This window comes from Electrophorus electricus, chromosome 2 (genome assembly GCF_041902795.1).
Source record: "Electrophorus electricus isolate QZ-2024a chromosome 2, ASM4190279v1, whole genome shotgun sequence".
Taxonomy (NCBI): Eukaryota; Metazoa; Chordata; class Actinopteri; order Gymnotiformes; family Gymnotidae; genus Electrophorus; species Electrophorus electricus.
Genome location: NC_137498.1, coordinates 25,737,687 through 25,756,690, shown reverse-complemented (window position 1 = coordinate 25,756,690; position 19,004 = coordinate 25,737,687). Strand labels below are relative to the sequence as shown.

The following is a 19,004-nucleotide window of genomic DNA, read 5'->3' as shown; positions in this document are numbered from 1 at the left end:
ACCAATGTCTTTTTGTTTTTATTGTTCATACAAGGAGAAACAGTTATTTAGATGAATGAGCATGGTATATACAGCAAAGCCAGCATTAAGAGTTGGTAACAAGAATAGTAGGAGACATTAACAATAATATTGAGAACTGTATTATTTCCAAAGACACATGAGATACAACAAGGATTACACATGAAGGCACCAACCAATCAACAGTCTGCTCAGTCAACAAAAGCATTTTATGTAATCCTGTGATTGGTTGGCATGGAAAAAGTCATCATTCTGTACTTTGTTCTCCAATATTACTTTTTAATGTTTTCTTTTAAATTTAAATTTCAATAGGATCAGAGACAATCCTTCCTTTTTGTAAATAAAAGACTTCTGTATGTATTTACAGTCATTTCCAATCAATAATGAAGGATAATTATAATTGCATAACAAAAGCCAACAAATCAATAATAGTTGGTATTAAAGGTTAAAAAACACACTACTAAATAGTACCTGGTAACCAAATTGATGCTTGCACCATTATCTCCTGCCTTTTCAATTCCCACCTCCCTCCCTCTGGTTTAAAGTCCTCTTTTTAGGGAGGGCTGGAAATATATAAAATGACTGCACTCAATGTAAGAAAAAGAAAACACTGAATCATGTTTTCACATATAACTCTCTTGACTCCCTCCCACTGACATGCTTTTTCAGCCATTTCTTCACATTCTCACATACACATGAATATGCATACACAGACAATAGAAAAATACATAAATATGATACAAGACAAATGTAAATGATGAAAAACAAAGATGATAAAAAGTTTATTTTAAGTGCTGTATCCCTTAAAACCTTTCGCCTTCTGTTTCAGACTGTGATGTCTATAATGCTCTTACTTTTATATTGTGACTAGTAGTAACAAACATAACATTAACTTGAACTGTCTGTCATTGGCCCAGCAAATCATCATCATAACAGATCTCATGGAGCCATACTTATAAAAGCCAGTCATAACATCACTGATATTAGGTGTGTTTTTTAAACTATAAAATGGAAACTTCCACATTCTGATAAATAGCCATGCACACAATTTACCTTGAGAAAGACAAGTATCTTAAAATACAAAGACTAGGTCTTGTCCAAGTTTGTGTTTGTGGGAAAATCCTCATTTCTAATTAAGGCAATACCAATATTATACCAGTATGGTACATTTAACATTTAAAAAACTGGGAAATCCACTCTCCAAGTCTGATCTGTTGACCTGCAATGAGGTTAATGATGAACAGCTCAGTACTTTGTGCTTGCTTATTGCCCCCAAATTTGTGACAAAGCACAGCATAAACCAAACAAAATGGACCAAAGTGTGTTACAACATTCTCAAGAGACTTTGGCTGACATGCTGTTGTGCAGACCACGACAGACAGTTCACACATAATTTCATGTCAAATCACTGGGCCACCACCTTTCCTAAACATCAGAAGATGAAGTAAAATCAAAGGCACTGTTTGAGCATTTTTTTTAACTTATTTTTAGAAAATGCCAATTGGATACAAAGAAAAATCAAGAGCAACAGCTGAAACCTGAAACTAAAGTACTGAAAATCCACAATTTGATTATTGAAACAAAAAAATTATTTCCCTACTACTTAATTGTTTCAGTCAGAGATGGCAGTTGGGTTCCGCTGAATTAAAAACATTAAAATATGTTAGATTTGCCAGTTAACAAGACCTGAAAGAGCTATTGTCTGGACTGAACTGGCATCATAACTTTATTTCATGGAAAACAAATGATAGGAGGGTTGAAACACAAGTTGACAGGAACTGATAACCATCTTGCTGTTCAACATCAATAATGTCTAGAAAGAGCCAATGCCACTTCAGGTTTTCATTTGAACCAAGCAGGAGCATATGATAGGTTTTTTGAACACTGGAATCTGCTAATTAAACAAAGGAAAATCAGATATACTCCTGTTGGTTAAAATAATTTCAGCCAAACCACCATTTTGCAGATAAGACTGGACACCCCTTATTGTTGGTGGAAGTTCTACTGACATTAAATATTTTTAGAACCAAGCTACAGCAGCTCAGCAAGAGTCGCGACACCTCTGAGCACAGCAATGCCAGTTTTGGCAGTTATGCATCTATATTTTTCTTTGCATCCAGTGTACATTTTCACAAACAAATCCTCCAGTAATCCCTTTGAACACTTTCTATCTTCTTATGCTGTGGCTGCAAATCTAGGCAAAACCTCTTCAGATTTTTTCACATAGAATGGCCATCATGTTGTACAGCCATTCATCTCGTTTTTTGCCTCTAGACCCCATAGTGTATACCCCATGTGTACATATCTCATCCAAGGCAGTGTAGCTTCTCTCTCATTTCTTTTTTTGTTTTACATAGTCCAACTTCTCCAACTCCCTCCTTCCATTCCTGTCCTACGAGTTCATGTGCTCCACCTGAATGGCAGAGGTGGAGACAGTTAGGCAGAGGTCCTTGTGTGCAGACAGGTCGGCTACGCTGACGGGTTTGTACTGGATCTCTCCAGCTGATACTGTCTTGTACTGGTGCAGGTCAAAGGGGCAGGGGACTCCCTCTGTAACAGGGTAGCTGGTCGGTGGGTTGGGGTTGGCTTGGTTCTGTGCCTGGGCTGCTGCTCCAGCAGCAGCGGCACCCCTGCCTCGGCCACGGCCCCGACCGCCTCCGCTTCCTGGGGTCTGAGCTGGATTCTGGCCCTGCTGTGCCTGCTGGGCGGCTACAGCAGCTGCTACAGTCAGGGGATCTGGGTTGTGTTTTCGCATGTGTTTCATTAGATATGTCTCCTGTGGAAAAGAGATGGCAAGACACTGAATTTACATGGTGACGGGAGAGCTTAGGCTAACTTGGTGCAGGGACAGGTAGAAGATTAAGTAAGGGACTGTATGATGGAAAATCTGCATGCCTGAAATAGTTTTATTTAAACCTTTAAAAAAAGTTAAATAGTGGATAAATTTATCATTTCAGTTTCTACAAGTATAAACTTTACTAGATAGAATCTATGTAGATGTCATCAAATGTGTTTCTAGAAGAGTAGAAAACTTACTTAATTTAACCAGTGCAGTAGTTAGGCAGTGAAGATAGCAAAGGTTTGTAGTCTAAGACGATCTCTCTGCTGTTTATATAGCAGTTAAGGTACAGTTAGCTAGCTAGTCCAGCATACCTACTGACTGAGCATCTGATGTAAGTGAATGCATGTACCACAGAATGGATTTCTATTGGTTCGATGGCCCTACCAATATGCCAGCTACCATTATATAATTAAAAAGTGAAAAAGCAGTTTTCAACATCCAACCTAGTCATCTAAGAAGATTTTACATGCTTTATAGAGGAGATGACAAAATCTAGCATTAAAGCAAGATAATTAACTTACAGAGGTATATGCTCGGTTGCAGAGACCACATGAGTAGAGTTTGGCATGTTTGACTGTGTGTGTAGACAGATGGACCTCCAGGCTAGCTGCATCTGTGTAACCTCGGTTGCAGTTGTGGCACTTGTACGGCTTGTCTTTATTGTGCTGTCTGCGGTGAGACTGAAAAGAAAATAATACAATTTTATACAAAAAAAAACAAGTCTTCAGTTTCTAACTTTTCATTTTTTCTCACTTTTTGCCAGTGTTAATCATTCTATGTTAATCCAATGTTAATCACCCTATGAGCTCACCATGTCCCAGGTGACCCTATAACTGACAGTATAATTTACATTTTTAGTAATATCTTTACATGTAATTAAGTCAAAATAAAAGAATATCTCCGCCTGGCTAGCCTGCAAATATGCCAGATTTTCTTATGATCACTCTGCACTGATCATAGCCAATACACATTGTGCACTTCTCATTACAGCAGCATTGAGCAAACATTACATAACAGAAATGCAGCACATTAAGGCCTACATTGTAAATTAAATATATTGCATGGAATTAAAATGGTCCTTTTATAAGCATACAATCAACGTCAGTGATGCTGTAACACTACTTTAACACTTTTATATAAGATATAAAAGTTGCAGTACATTTTACTTAATAGCCAGTTAGTGTTAGTTTGATTTGCTCTCCTTTAATATTTACTGAGCTCAAGGGGGGAAAAAAACTTTCTAAGAAAGACCACTAAATCTATAAAAAAATATTTTTGCTGCAATACATTTATATAAAATAGAAGTTGTGGCAGATTAGAATTATTTAACAATATTTAACAATATCATGGCATCAGAGGCTCACTCAGTCAACCATAAAACATGCACAGGTGAAAAATACTTGTCTCATACTTATTCATACTTCACAAGCTTAGGAGAAAAATTTCTAGCAATATTTCTAATGATATTTCATAAAAAAGTCAATTTACCTGGAGGTTTGAGAGCTGGGTGAAAGCCTTCTCACAGCCAGGATGGGAACACTTGTATGGGCGATCACCAGTGTGAATCCTATCAAACAGAAATAGCAATGAACTTATTAGGTAATTTTCCAGAAAACCTCCCTTAGTGGTTTCTGACAATATCACAATTTTTCCAATTAACCAATAGTGCCTGCTGGAAAACAACATTTTAACTTTATGACAAAACAAGAAATGCTAAATGAGAGAGAAGATACTGAAGTAAGAGGGTGGATAGATGGAGCAGAGACTTGTGAGATGTGGCAATGCTAACTTTAGCTGTCCCTGGCCATTACCTGTGGTGCTGCTGTAAGTGACTGAGCTGTCTGAAGGTTTTCTGGCAGTAGGAGCAGGTGTAGGGCTTGGCCCCGCTGTGGATGCGGATGTGCTGGGCCAGGTAGCTGGAGTTGGCAAACGATTTGGAGCAGTGGGGGCACTTGTGCGGTTTGCTCTCTGTATGGTTTCTAACAAGGGTTCAGGGGAAGGATATGGAGAGAGAGAAGGAGAGAGAAAGGAGAGATTTATAAAAACCACTCAATGTATATATCAAATCATGAGATCACAAAACGTATAGTGTGAAACATGATTGCAGCAGTACATCAGTGTGCTCAGTTCTGTGTCTGAGTTTTGAAACGCAGTACACAAACACACACAAGGAACAATCATCCTGTTCTCTCTCATTCTCTCTTGACCTTTCCACCTTTCTTTCCCTGGGTGTGCTATTAGGTCAAGTGAGAGCTTTCTTGTATCATGGTTCACTCTTAGAAAATAAGATCACAAAATGGGATGATGGGGGACAGAGGAAAAGAGACTTAAATGAGATGTAAATACAACCTAAGTAGAAAACTACAAAGTCAAAGCAAGCTGCAAAGCATGTGAAATATTTTCAGTTACAGCAAGGCTAAGGAGAAGGTCAGAGATCAAATATTATCAGGTCAAATGACTTGAAAATGATCATATGTGTGGAAAATTACATTGGCTGAACAATTAACGGAATGCAAATAGAGTTCATGCAAATTTGCAGATAAATATGTGAGAGCTAAGAAGTGTGAGAGAAAAAACAGAGAACTGAATAGGCTAAGAAGTACCAAGAGGCAGCTTGCTGGTTAAGTCCAGGGACACTAAAGCATGACTAAGTGAAAACATGCTTCCTTCTCCCTGCTGTAATCCATATTCAATCACTGTCAATCAGAACGTACACATACGTACGTACGTACGTGTGTGTACGCATGTGTGTTCATATCAAATTAGTGGGGATGGGATGGGTAAACTTTTATTCAAAGAGAAACCCATATCAAACCTCTGACCAAAACAAACTAAAGAACTAGTAAAAGAAATTCTGAAAGCTTTGGATGGAGAACACACACTTAAAAATACTTTCCAAACCTGCTAAGATCATGCAAATGCAGACAAGCATAATAGAGTGGTGGTTCAAAACCACCGTGACCATTCTAATGCAAACTGCAATAATTAGTCAATACTATGGTAAAAGATTATATATTGATTCCTGTATTGTTCAAAGGTAAGTTTCAATTTACAAATTTGCACTGAATAAGAAATAGCAGTATAGATTATAGTGATAGGAATAAATTAAATATTTATTAAAATTATTTATCTAGGCCTTTTATGAACCAGGAGACTCTTTCAGTAGCCCTTTTTAACATGTCCTCTCCAACTTCCACAGACCTACATAACACAAGAAGCCACTTACGTGCTCTCACCAGAAAACATAAGAATTCATGCAGAGTTAATTTCTTTGGAACTGTTTAGTCTAACAAAAATCTGCAGCCAGACGAGACATTTGTAAATAAGGTTGGACACCTGTGGGCTAAATAACACTGTTAAACATGATAATTATTTAGCCAAAAGACTAAAGCAATAAACAGCTATTAAATGTGACAAATAGAGTAGGTTTCAAAATAAAGGCCAATTCAAATGTAGTGAATAACATATTGTAAAATATTTGTATATTTTTGAAATTTTAAGCATTGTGAAGATGTTTTGGCTTACATTTATAAATGGATTTGTCTGCCATTGTTTTTGTTGTTGAAATGGAATCTGCGTCTGGCTGCTGTGTTTTCTGGGGAAGTTCTGCTTCTGAAGTGGACTTGTGTGTTCACTTGTTACTTTGCCCCTGAGGGATCATCTGACACACTTCAGTAATGGAACAGCCCTTAAGATCACGTAGGGGATTCCCCCAATGGGGAAGTGGATGAGAGTGCGTTAAAATGGGTATTGAAATAGGGCTTTGAATTTGGTTAAATTCCTCACTCATCTTTTACTCAAAATGTTGATAATGTTAATAACCTGGATTTGAAAATTAACAGGCTACATTCATGTACATACTAGAATCTAACTAAATCTACTGGAAATGCCGCTCCTTTGGCAAGTAAATTCCAATGAATATAAGACAAGAAAGTGCTTCCTTGAGTGGTTCTATGTTTGAGAAAAAGAGCAAGAACTCCTTTTTCCACAAGATATCATGATATATTTACTGACACATAAGGGATTAGAATAAATCCTGGGTTATTTGTATCAGTCCTTTTAAAGTAGGAAAAGGTTCCAGAATCTATAGTGATGCCGGTTCCCACAGTTCATAAAACATCACTTACATAGCGGACTTGGACAGAACTAAAATAATTGAGGAATAAAAGTAGTAATTACATTAACCCACCTCTCCATATAAAACAAATTCCATTTAATTGGGCCTTTAGTTATAAATTGCAAAAAATGCAATAAATGAAATCTTATTTAACAAACAATATAGACTTTACACAGCACTGTCTTTACTGAAGATATGGTTTGATGAATTGAAGGTCATTGATCTAAAAATATGTGAACCTCTAGAAAAGCCATTTTTTTAAAAGATGCTAACTGGAGTGCCCTAGACTGAAAATAAAAACCCTGAAATATTACTAATGATATATTATACTAATGAAATATTATACTAACGCCAGTGGAGGAAACCACTGCTCTACAAAAAGATACTACTTTCCATCTCAAGATAGCTTAATTCAACCTAGGCCAGGGCTTTTCACCTTCTGTTCTGAGAACTAGTTTCCTTCCACAGATTGATTCAACTCATTAGCTAATTACCAAGCTATTCATGAGTGAGATGAGCTGTACTGGGGTGGTGAAAACTTGAAATTGTGCGGAGCAGCAAGTTCCCAGGAGGGGTGCACAAAATCCCTGACAGAGATGTTCCATATCACTATTGAAGTAACGTTCTGTAGACAATTGAGGAAAAAAGGTTGAACTATTTGGTATATGTACATATGAGTACATTTTCAAACAGAGCATATAAATCTCTGCTCATCACAAACATCAAGCATGAAGCATAAATAAGGGAATACAGTGTGTGATTGCTATGCTTTTTCAGGGCCTCTGTGGTTTACAAGCAGTGAGAGACCAAGGTCTTCCTATCTGTATGAGAAATTCTACAGCAAAATGTCAGTTTATCGGTCTTTGATGTAAAATCCACTAGAGATTGGGTCAGTACAATCATTATCCATAACTCTGGTGTCAATTACAGACCAACTCAAACAGAAGATATGTTGTATATAGAATGTCCAAGGCATAGTCCTTACTTAAGTCCCATTAAAATGCTGTGGGGTAATCTTAAGGAAGCCATTCAAGTAAAAATTCCCAAAATTATATAGAAAATCAACCAGTTTACCTTTTAACTGCTGTTATTATTATTAATTTTATTATTATTAGGACCCAGCACCCACCCCTAATTAATAAATGGTTCACATATTTCTTCCACCAATGATCCTTCAAGAAATGGCACACAACATATCCACAAAGATATTATAAATATTTTTTGTTAAATTAACATAGCATTTTAGGTGCTCTTCATGCATAAATCAAAGGGTTTGCAAACTCTTTTCCTGCAAGTGCATATGCATGCACAGACAAAATGTCCATACCGTGTGTGCTGCTGCAAGTGACTGAGTTGTCTGAAGGATTTCTGGCAGTAAGAGCAGGTGTAGGGCTTGGCCCCGCTGTGGATGCGTATGTGCTGGGCCAGGTAGCTGGAGTTGGCAAATGATTTGGAGCAGTGGGGACATTTGTGGGGCTTGGCCTCTGTGTGCGACTTGGCATGGATCTGCATGTCCGACTTGCTGAAGAAAGTCACAGCGCACATCCGGCATCTGGATTGATGAGCCAAATGGAAAAAATGTTTGAGAGCTTTTGATACAAGTTCTGATTATAATACTGATCAGATTCTGACCTACTGGAAAAATGTTTGAGAGCTTTTGATATAGTTATATATAAGTTATATTTACAATACTGATCAATACTATTGATTACAATAGCAGTGTAATCAGTATTACAATAATACTGGACTTCTCTGTACTTCTGTGTAACAAGTCCAATATTAGGGAAATACTGGGGAAAATATTCTGAAAATCAACTCTTGGATGAAACGCTGCAATCAGACTTGCTAGGAACAACCAAGAATCAATGCTCAGTTTGCCCTAATTGTAGTTTTACAAGTCATAAGTTAAACTAATTATTTGTTACTTAAAATGTCAACATGAGACAGATGTTAAAAAACAGATAAAACAAATGAAATAAAGTATTATACACCAGATATATGTTGGACTGAATATGTATAGAAACACAAACACAGGGTGCTATTATATGACCATGCAGAGGCACAATTGTGCCTGAGCCATTTCCTGACATAACTGTCTACAGTATTATGGATCCAGCAGCTTACTTAACAGATGACAACAAACAATATTTGCTGAAGGAATCCTTTGGTTTTCTCTAGACAAGCATTTATGGTTGTTGAAGTGAAAGACAATTGATCAGACTAGAATTTATTGTTCAGTGCTTTATAAACAAAGCTGTATTATGTCTGTGTATTGGCCACAGATACAAGCATTGGTACACAGGTTTTATTGAGAATAAATCACAAAGATTCAATTCTGGTCATTTTTAGCCCATAGTTTTTGCTGTGTATTCCTGTACAACAGGAATACAGCTTCAACGTTTTCACTTTGCTGATTCACTGTTTTTGTATTGCATGTGTTGTCAATATTTTCCTGAATGTTCCTCTTCACACATTAAGCTTTTGTGATATCTAAATGACATTTTGTCTTGTTCTGGAGCTGTTAGTTGCCTTTATGTTGCTTTTAAACCTTGCATATAAATTTGCTTGCATTGTTTTATAGCTGACATTCTGCTAACTGTCCCTATACAGTCAACCTTAGGAGAATCGATTATAGTTGCATTTGTAATGTAGTTTATTTACATCAGAAAAAAAAGACTTTCATATGGCGTCTCCATTATTTGCTCACCGTGTATATATGTAGATAAATGTAGGCATTTTTTAAAATGAGGCAATATTTCATTTCTGTACCTATATGACTTGTTCCCATCCTTGCCTGTGTGATCATCCTCATCTTCATTAGACATGTCATAGGGATCAGCAGCATGATGCTGAAAAGGGAGAGTCATGAAACAAAAATTACTAATTTTAAATTATAATTTTAAATTAATAACTTTCTGTGCTTTCTGGAGACAGTAACATTTACTAAATTCAAAATCATCTCTTACTGGCAGTCTTTTGCCACAAATGATTAGTACTTGCTTCCTATTGGGTATGAAAATTTCTGAAGAAACCTGGACACTGTGCCAAAGGTTTGAATTTACTCTGCAACTTCTTCATTGATTCTCATCATATTATATTAAATCTAATATACTAGGTTTACATAAATATATCATTTGACATCTTAAAGCAAAACATTTAAATAAATGCATGAACAGTTACACATTTGTGTGTGTGTGTGTGTGTGTGTGTGTGTTTTAACTCATCTTCACCTAATTAAATGAAGGTAAAATTAAAAATTAAATAGAATTACCTGCCCTCCAGCAGCTAGATGAGCAAGAATCAATGCATCACTTCCTGTGGGAAGGGTATGTGATGTCACAGGACCCGCTCGGGGCATCATGGATTTCTTCTTTCTGCCCCGCTTTGAGGGTGCTGGCATGACAACAGCTGGAGGAACACTGCTATCCTCCTTCTTATCTAGGAGGGGAAACAGTAGACAGACAGGAATAGTAAAAAGAAAAAAAAAAAAAGAAAAAAAAGAAAAAAAAAGATAGAAATGTTGATGAAGAGTAATTCCTGTTGCACACAGAACTATATCTAGTGTATATCTAATCCACTTTATATGTCTGCTTTACAATGTCAAAATATTAGTCCACTTTATATTTTGAAAAAATTTATGCATATAGTCATTCATGTAAAATATACAATATATTACTCTTGTAAACTAGGTTTTTCCCCAAAACATTTGACTATGATGTCTAAGAAACTGATGTTACAGTGTTACTGGTCTTATTCCTGTATTGATTCTTGCTAATAAATATACCCATTGACTTGTTAACAAAGGTGCATGTTTGCAAGTCCTGAGCATCTGTTTTCCCCCTCACACTGGATAAAGTAGACCATGGAAGATTATTACTTGGTAGCAGAGTAGCATGCTAGTCTAAACAACAAAGCTACTATATGCTGAAAATAAATCATTCATTCATGTAATCCACCTGTTTAAATTTATGGGACTTATGGGAGAACAATCAATCATTTTCAATGTTGTCTTCACCACTAGTCACTTTGTACGTGCCTCTAATTTTACTAGATGCCTAGCTAACTAGCTACTACAAACAGGTGCTGAAACCCCGCGCGTATAAGCGTTTAAACAAAGGGGATCAGACAACCAGCGAGTTCAAATTTTAGACAATTTGAGGGGAAAAAAAGCAGACCAAAACCAGATACATATTCCTCACTAAATGACAGGTAAAGATCTTCTATGTTATCAACAGTAAGAGACAAAACATACCTACTCACTTTTTAAAATCCCTGGGGACTTCAACAGAGCAAAATTATACTACAAAATTAAACAATAAAAATAGACAGCTTGCCAGAGATAGATAATACTCTAAAAATACACTGTGCCACTGCTACACAATTCATAAAGATGCTCTGTCCGCCAAGCAACTCTGGAATACTCTGATCACTGCTTGAGTTCATCATTACAACCTACAGGAAAAAAAAAACTAAAATCTACAAAGCCAGGAACTGCAAGACTGATTTGACTGTACCAATTTTAGTTTTTTTGAAGCTGCAACTGGCAACCTGAACTGACACTGTGACATGGTACATCATCGGAAGTGAAGATAGAGCTGTGTACAAGAAGTCCAGGAACTCACTGATGAAGGACATCAGAGTGACAAAAGGCAGCTACAGTTTTTGGCATCAGTGTAGGTCATCACAAACTACAGAACATCATCAATCGCCCCTCTGAGGCAAACAAAGACCTGACTGATGGCATGAATGTCTTCTGCTACAGGCTTGAGAGGGCCAAATACACACCCATCACTCACTGCAATCCAAAATTAACAGCAACAACCACACCTCTGGCATTACCTTCATAAACAGCTGACTAGTTCCCTCTGCTGTGCCATAGCTAGTCTTGTTTTCTCTGATAGCTATAAAATGCTACTTCACACCTATAATAATATATTGTACAATGTTGTACATCACAACCTTATTCACATAAATAGGTACTACTGATTTTAGACATTTTTTTTATTGTACATACTCCGCATTATGTAGTAGCCCAGTGGTTAAGGTACTTGACTAAAAATCAGAAGGTTGCCGGTTTATGCCCCAACACTGTCAAGCTGCCCCTATTGAGCCCCTGAGCAAGGCCCTTAACCCTTAATTGCTCAAGTTGTATTCAGTCATAATCATAAGTCACTTAGGGTTAGTGACTTTTACTTAGGGTAAAAGTGTCAGATAAATGCCATAAGCATAAATTTCTGTATATTGTCCATATTGCTCAAGAGTAACCCAACATCCAAAACCAAATTCCTTGTATCTGTATGCGATTCTGATTCTGTATCTGCTACCAGAAAAGACCTGGAGTGGTGTTCATGGTGGCGTTTGTTTCAACAGAAAAAACAAAGTTTTATACAGGCCACCAGAATGTTAAACAGCACTACTCTGTCTTCAGTGCTGCCCTCTGGAAACTGTGATGAATATCTAAAGAAAATTAGCCAGACATGATTACCAAATTAAAGGTAACATTGTGAAAAGATGAAGACTACACAGCTAAAAAATAATCTATGCATTAGGATAAACCAATTACTTAGGATTCCAAAAATATATTAGCCCTTCTCACCTTTAATCTAATTTGACATGACTCTGAGAAACACACCAATTTCTCAGTCACAGCGAGCATTTCATCAACTGTAGTGCCTTGCATTTTACTGCAACTCTTTCTTCTCCTTTTTAGGCAATGTCATCTACATAACTGTAGACATGTATTTTTAATTGATGGACTTTAATGCAATTATATCAACTTTTTAAATGTTTCCTATGTAAAGCACTTTGATACTCTGAAATACAAATGAAAAGCCCTATATAAAGTGCTAAACATTTTGGTAATTGTTTTAGACTTGTTACTAGTATTGGCTATGGAGTCCCTCAAGGTTCATCATTAGGGCCTGTCCGTTTCTCACTTGCTGCAAGAGACTGATTGTTCATGGAGGGACATGTGGACAGTGTCATGCGCAGGGTTGCTCCTTAGAGGTGAATGCATTATGGTGGAGACCGTCACTCTCTGATGGGAAGGATGCTGTGACGGAGATCGTCACTTAGGAAGGTTAAATAGATGCTCTGGCTGCTATGCCAGGGTGCTGGCTCTTTGGTCCGGTGGTCAAAGCTCATGTTTACCTCCTGTCAGACCTGGGTTTGAGTCCCAGGTAGGGTGGCTGCCTTCAAACTTCGTCACACTGTAAAAATTTCTAATCTAGAGTAATCACAAAATATGCAGTTTCACCACTACAAATATTTGTGGGATGGCTCATGCAGATTTTGACAGGAGCTTATTTAGTTGTATAAAAACACACTATGGGTCAAAAAGGTCAACTCTCAAAACCTTTCAATCTGTTGGTTACACATAGCGGCAATGTGGAAAGCACAAGCACAGTAGCATATGGTTAGTTTACCACAGGAAATTATACATTATGCATTCTCCTCAAAAGTTTTTGTTTGATCACTGCTGGTCAAGTGTTAAATGTGAACTAAGAATCAGAAATAGCTGTTTTATCCTGTATTCAGTGCCCTCCAGAACAAACGGCACCTTCAAATAATACAAGTAAAACATGTTCTAATATTTTTTTCCTACACTTTCTGATAGAAATATATATATATATATATATATTTCTATGTTTAGTAGAAAACACAACCATGGCCAGGATAGCAGCACTGCTCCTACAGTTCTTGAAGTTGAAGAACACAGTAAAGAGATCTGAGTGTGTACATGTGTGTTTGTATACTCACTGTGACTTTGGAGGTAGAGGGAGGGGGGTCGCCTGGCCTCTGACAAATCAAGAGAAGAGTACATTAACACACACTTAACACAGAGCACTCACTCTCCCTCCTGCTATAACACAGTGCTTTCTCTGCTTCCTTCATAACCTCATTCCCCCTTCCCTCCAACTTCCCAAATTGTGTTTAATTCAAAGTTTTGAAAAGTGATCAAGAGTAAGACCACACAGTATGTGTATGAAAGTTAAATGTGGGGGGGGGGTGCAAATACACTCCAATGTCAAAAATATATTCTCTCCTTTTGACATTAGAGTATTTGTAATACAATGTATTGCATAATTGAAGCAGGTTGCCTCATTATAAGGTAGAAAAAGGTTTGAGCAGCATAGAGAACAAAGGAAAACAAAGGGTTGCAAACTCGGAAAGCAGAGTGTAAAGAATGGAAAGCAAAATATTTACCTGTGTTTGAAGGGTGCAGGGTGGACACTATCATGGTTGTGGCAGGTGGTCCAGTGACAAAAGACTGAGAGGAGGCAGGAGGAGTGACCAAGGTGCCTTGGGGAGTGGTGATTACTAACCCCGCTGAGAGAAAGGAAGAGACTCAAGGTTGGATTGACAAGCCTCATACTGAAGAAGCATCTTAACAACCACACTATCCCGTGGGTTAATTAGGAACCACACTATACCGGGTGTAAACTAGGAACCACACTATACCGGGTGTAAACTAGGAACCACACTATACCGGGTGTAAACTAGGAACCACACTATACCGGGTGTAAACTAGGAACCACACTCTGCTAATCAACCAGTGACAACAGCGACTCTGTGTATTCTGTGAAAGTCAGTGGCTGTTCAAAGATATTTGAAAGACTTGTAGTTGACCACCAGAGGAATGTTAAATAATACTTATACCAATTGTTATTTTGACAAATCTATAGTCTGATTAAGCCTCTGCTAAATAAATTCTGATTTTATAAAAATATAGTGCCAAAATCAATGAGCATATTTGAAAAATATCTTGCCGTAGGTTGTACGGCTCATAAAATAAAAAATAACTAAAGTACTAAAGATGTAATAAGAGGACAATTTTTGCCATTAAAAAGTACCCCATATTATTTTTTAAAAATTGTATTCAAATTGTCTCTTCAGGATCAAATTTTCTCTCTTCACACAACACAAGCCAGGTCTTTATATTTATTTCAGTTCTATGAATTAGAACTGACTAGAGCACATAAGAAAACACCTCTTCACGATTTAACAAGGGCTGATAAAAAAACAACAAAACCCCCCCCCAGCTCTCTTACACCAACCTGACAATTCTTTATTGCTGGAGATATTTACACCAAGCCCTGGGTCAGTTACGCCTTTACCTTTTAAATGTGCATTTAAATGGGTCACCAGCAATACGGTTATAGGGTTAAAAGAGCATAGGGTGGTTGTTGTAGATGCAATTTAATTTGAATGTGAACATTTAACACAGAGTCGATGACTAATAAATCAAATGGTTTTTCAACACTGTTACACTTTTTTGGATATCTATTATATCTATAATGATAATGCTGAATGACCCCATTTACACATCACATTTTATGCAACTTGAATACCAGGATTACATCGGGATAGAAATCCATCAAATTTGCAGTCATGTGCCCAAAACACATTTAAAACAGATTTAAGTACAATCACTCAAACCACTTCTGAAGGTGGTCAGAAAGGCATTTTATGCAACTGTTCAGAAACTCCCAAAATCTCACATCACACATTGCACTTACCCAGGATACATTTCAAAGCCAGAGCATCGAATCAGGAACATTGAAAATTGTAATTTTAAAAATGGCATTCATAATTTATAAATTGCGCAACAGGAAAATGGGAAACAAGAAATTGAAGTGGTATAAGCATAAAAAATTAAATATCAGATTACATTCTAGCTATTTAGAAACACATTAATTTACATGCATAAATGCATGTAAATGTAAGTAGTTAACAATTTAGGAGCAAATAATCCAGATGCTGGTTGCTTTAAATGACCATGTGTAAACCAGGTCTATAGTTGACCATGTAGATTAGAAACAGAGCAAATAATTTTAGCCCTTTAGCAGAGCTCTCAAATCCATCCTGATAGTGTACACACCTGACAGGTGATGCGGCCTGCTCTGAGCAGAAGTACCAAGTCACACTAAAAAGTTGCTTTGGGCCATTGATTTAATAAGTAACATGTAGCTCATTAATTTTACTGCAATAAATACAAAGGCAATCCACTCACCTGCTGTCATTATGCCAGTAGAGGGAACTGGCACAACCGTGATGTTCTGTGAGGAATGGGGAGGATGGAGGTGTGCTCCTACAGTAGCCATTTGTGGTCCTCCTGTTGTTGCTGCACCACCACCACCACCACCACCACCTCCTCCTCCTCCTCCTTCCTGCTTGGGCACCCTGGCAGCTGCTGCGGGATCCATGGAGGCAGGGCCGGGAACCGTAAGCACAGCAGTGGAGTAATGTGCAGAAGAAGAGTGAGGAAAGGAGACACTCTTCTCTGGTCCCAGCTGTTCTTTCATTTTGTTCAGAAACATGGCGTTCTCAATCTGAAAACAATAGTGGGTAGAGAGGAACATGCAAAGAATGGAAAATGGGGGAATGAAGAGGCGTAGGTAAAGAAAGAGGAAATAGCATGAAGTAAGAGATAAATGCAGAAGATGAACAGATGGTAGAAAAAGAGGAGAAACAGCAACGAGGAAAGCTCATTTTCTCTGGAAAGGTAGTCAGGGTAGAGTTTCACATGGATCAGAGCAAGTCTTCTGTTAGCCATCCCAGCCTGATATTGGGCATTTTTTGTAATTTGGCTTTTTAAGCAAGGTGTCTCCTAGACACAGTGATGTACTGTACAAGAGAGTCCAATAATAAGGTTTCTACCTGTCCTTGCACTGTTGGAACAGGAGACCAAAAGTATGATGAGTTGAAATGGGAATCTTCCATTATTTCTGCAATTGAAAAGCAACAGAACTTGTAAACACCCATTCTGCTTTTGGCTACAGTTGTGAAACTGATGTTTTGCCCTTATTGATGTTTTATTTTGTGCCCTTTGGAAAGGACTCTTTGCTTGAGTATAAGTCAAGACACCCAAGCAAACCGCACTGTCTAAAATCATTGTATTACCCTCTGGAAATCTGGGTGCAGTTTTTGTCTCAACATGCATTTTCTTTTTAATTGCCATTCAAATTTGGGCAAGGAACATACATACAGGGATATCTCATTGATGGATGATCCTACGCTTGCCACAGGACAGGCAAAGAGGCATGTTTGGTTATTGTTAGGTATTTAGGTTCTGTGGTGCACAATTTAAACGAGGCCAAAAATTGTTAGAATGTGTATTGATGTTTTGGTGTTACCTGTGTTACTGAAGAAAAGGGACAACATATAATGGGGGAAGAAAAGTTTTGCTTCTATACATTACCTTTACTCACACAAAGTGATTGTGGTTCACTGCAATTATCATTTAGTTGTTTATACTGTTAACTATCTGCTTACTTAATTGGAACGGAGGTAAGTGTAGCTTGTACATAACAATCCATTTTACAGCAACTGACCGACGCCCACTTGCAGAGAAGGCTTTTGGCATCAAAGCAAAAGCCAAGATAGTTAGCTGTTAATTTAGTAATCTACTTGCTTCTCGTAACTAGCTAGTTAAGCCTACAAGTTGTCTGTTCATTAGGATATTTCAGCCGTATCCCATAGCTTATCATTCAATTAGCTAGCTAGGTTAGTATTTTGCAATTATACTTTCTTATAAACCGTCATCTTTGGGACACCCATCTATCTAGCTATCAATCAAGTTCTGTTCTTTTTTATTCTTACAGTAGGTTAACAAAGACAACGTGTGAGAAATCATCCACCAGACGTTAAAGGTATAGTTGAATTTTTGAGCTGGAAAATTTGTGATTTTACGAATACTGGCGAATCTAGGCAAATGCAGGGACCATCTTGACTGGAATGAACACTGTTGGCAAGAAACAATACATACATTAGCTAACCTAAATAAGCTAACGATATCTGGGCTACCCAGCCAGCCTCCATTAATATTTCAGCTTTTGTTAACTAGCTAGCTAGCGAAGGAGAAGCACCATTAAAGGCGATGCACAAGTAAACTTCCGCCTGAAACAATATTGCCCCTGTGTCTCCATCGGTCTCTCCGGTTAGTCTGACTGTGAAAATAAAAAAAAGAAAAAAACTCGAGGATAAAAAAAAAAAACGAACAGAAAAAAAACGTCGACGCCAATGCCCCTGTGCGAGAGACGCAGGTTCATGCAGACTTCCGGCTGGCGAGACAGAAGAGAAGCGCCCGTATGAGTTGCTCAAATCAGAAGAAATAATTAACAACTGAGTCATAATGCTATGTTAATTACCGGTGCTGGCGATTTCCTCTCAACCCCGGGACTCCTTCGGGCCGGGACAGTTCGGAAACTTCGTCCAAATCCGCCCGAAACCTCGGATTCACCTATTTTTTTCCCTGTTTTTTTTTCAATTTTTTTCCTTCTTGTGGGGCTGTCCGACTATTCTCCGCTACACTTCCGGCGAATGAGGTCAAACAAAAAATGGGTATCGCGTTATAAAAAAAAACAACTTCCGCCATGTAAGGTCGTTTTCCAATTGCGACGTGTTATTCAGAAAATAAATGAATGAAATGTGACAATTGCCATGCTAATAAAACAAAATTGATTTATACCCAAATGGAAAATGAAATTTGTGAATATAGTTCCAAAATAACGAACATTTCTATAAAATATCTACATATTTTATTATACAGGTTTTAAAGATATGTAGTAATTTAACCACTCCAGTTACATTGCTATCTGTCAAACAGAATATTTTGGGTACTTAAATATTTCCCTTTAGTTTCCCTTTAGTTTCTAAAGTTGACAGAGTTTAATGTCACAATGTAAACACACGAGTGTATAAAAATAATATGACAAAAAATGCATATATTTTGTATTACTAATTATTGTGACGCGAATTATATTTTTAATTATTTTAATAATGATATTTTAACAACTATAAGAACAAAATGGTTTGAATTAGTTCGTCGGATGCATGCGCATATGACTACTGGCCTATATACAAACTTTGCTGAAGTGCAGACTTTAGTATAAGGCGACATAATGGTAGTTATTTCATATACTATTTCTAGTTCTACATTCCGATCGGCCACATACACTTTCATGCATTATTCCCTTCGAAATCTGGAAAGCCTATGCACACATTTAAATACCGTGAATCGTACAT

General features: G+C 37.4%; 1 protein-coding gene across 2 annotated transcripts; it reads right to left on the bottom strand.

Annotated features, from left to right (window-relative positions):
* Positions 1–124: 124 nt before the first annotated feature.
* znf384a (zinc finger protein 384 a) lies at positions 125–18,469 on the bottom strand. 2 transcript variants are annotated; one of them, XM_027016262.3, is made up of 12 exons: positions 18,128–18,466; positions 16,638–16,705; positions 15,991–16,309; positions 14,184–14,306; positions 13,737–13,775; positions 10,249–10,415; positions 9,747–9,826; positions 8,305–8,529; positions 4,672–4,839; positions 4,349–4,427; positions 3,382–3,540; positions 125–2,794 (listed from the first exon to the last, which is right to left on the bottom strand). In XM_027016262.3, exons 2-12 carry the CDS (start codon positions 16,698–16,700, stop codon positions 2,411–2,413), a joined length of 1,806 nt encoding a protein of 601 aa, XP_026872063.2. In that variant the 5' UTR covers positions 16,701–16,705; positions 18,128–18,466; the 3' UTR covers positions 125–2,410. The 2 variants fall into 2 exon arrangements, with proteins under 2 accessions (XP_026872063.2, XP_026872064.2); XM_027016263.3 differs by lacking the exon at positions 4,672–4,839 and having other exon boundaries at positions 18,128–18,469.
* Between the last annotated feature and the right edge of the window lie 535 nt (positions 18,470–19,004).

Excerpts from the sequence above, each read along its gene's own strand:
- znf384a (XM_027016262.3), bottom strand. The coding sequence starts at position 16,700 with ATGGAAGATTCCCATTTCAACTCATCATACTTTTGGTCTCCTGTTCCA. Across the intron at positions 10,416-13,736 it reads CCTCTACCTCCAAAGTCACA|ATAAGAAGGAGGATAGCAGT; the intron begins GTGAGTATACAA and ends TTCCCCTCCTAG. Across the intron at positions 9,827-10,248 it reads ATCTAGCTGCTGGAGGGCAG|CATCATGCTGCTGATCCCTA; the intron begins GTAATTCTATTT and ends CTCCCTTTTCAG.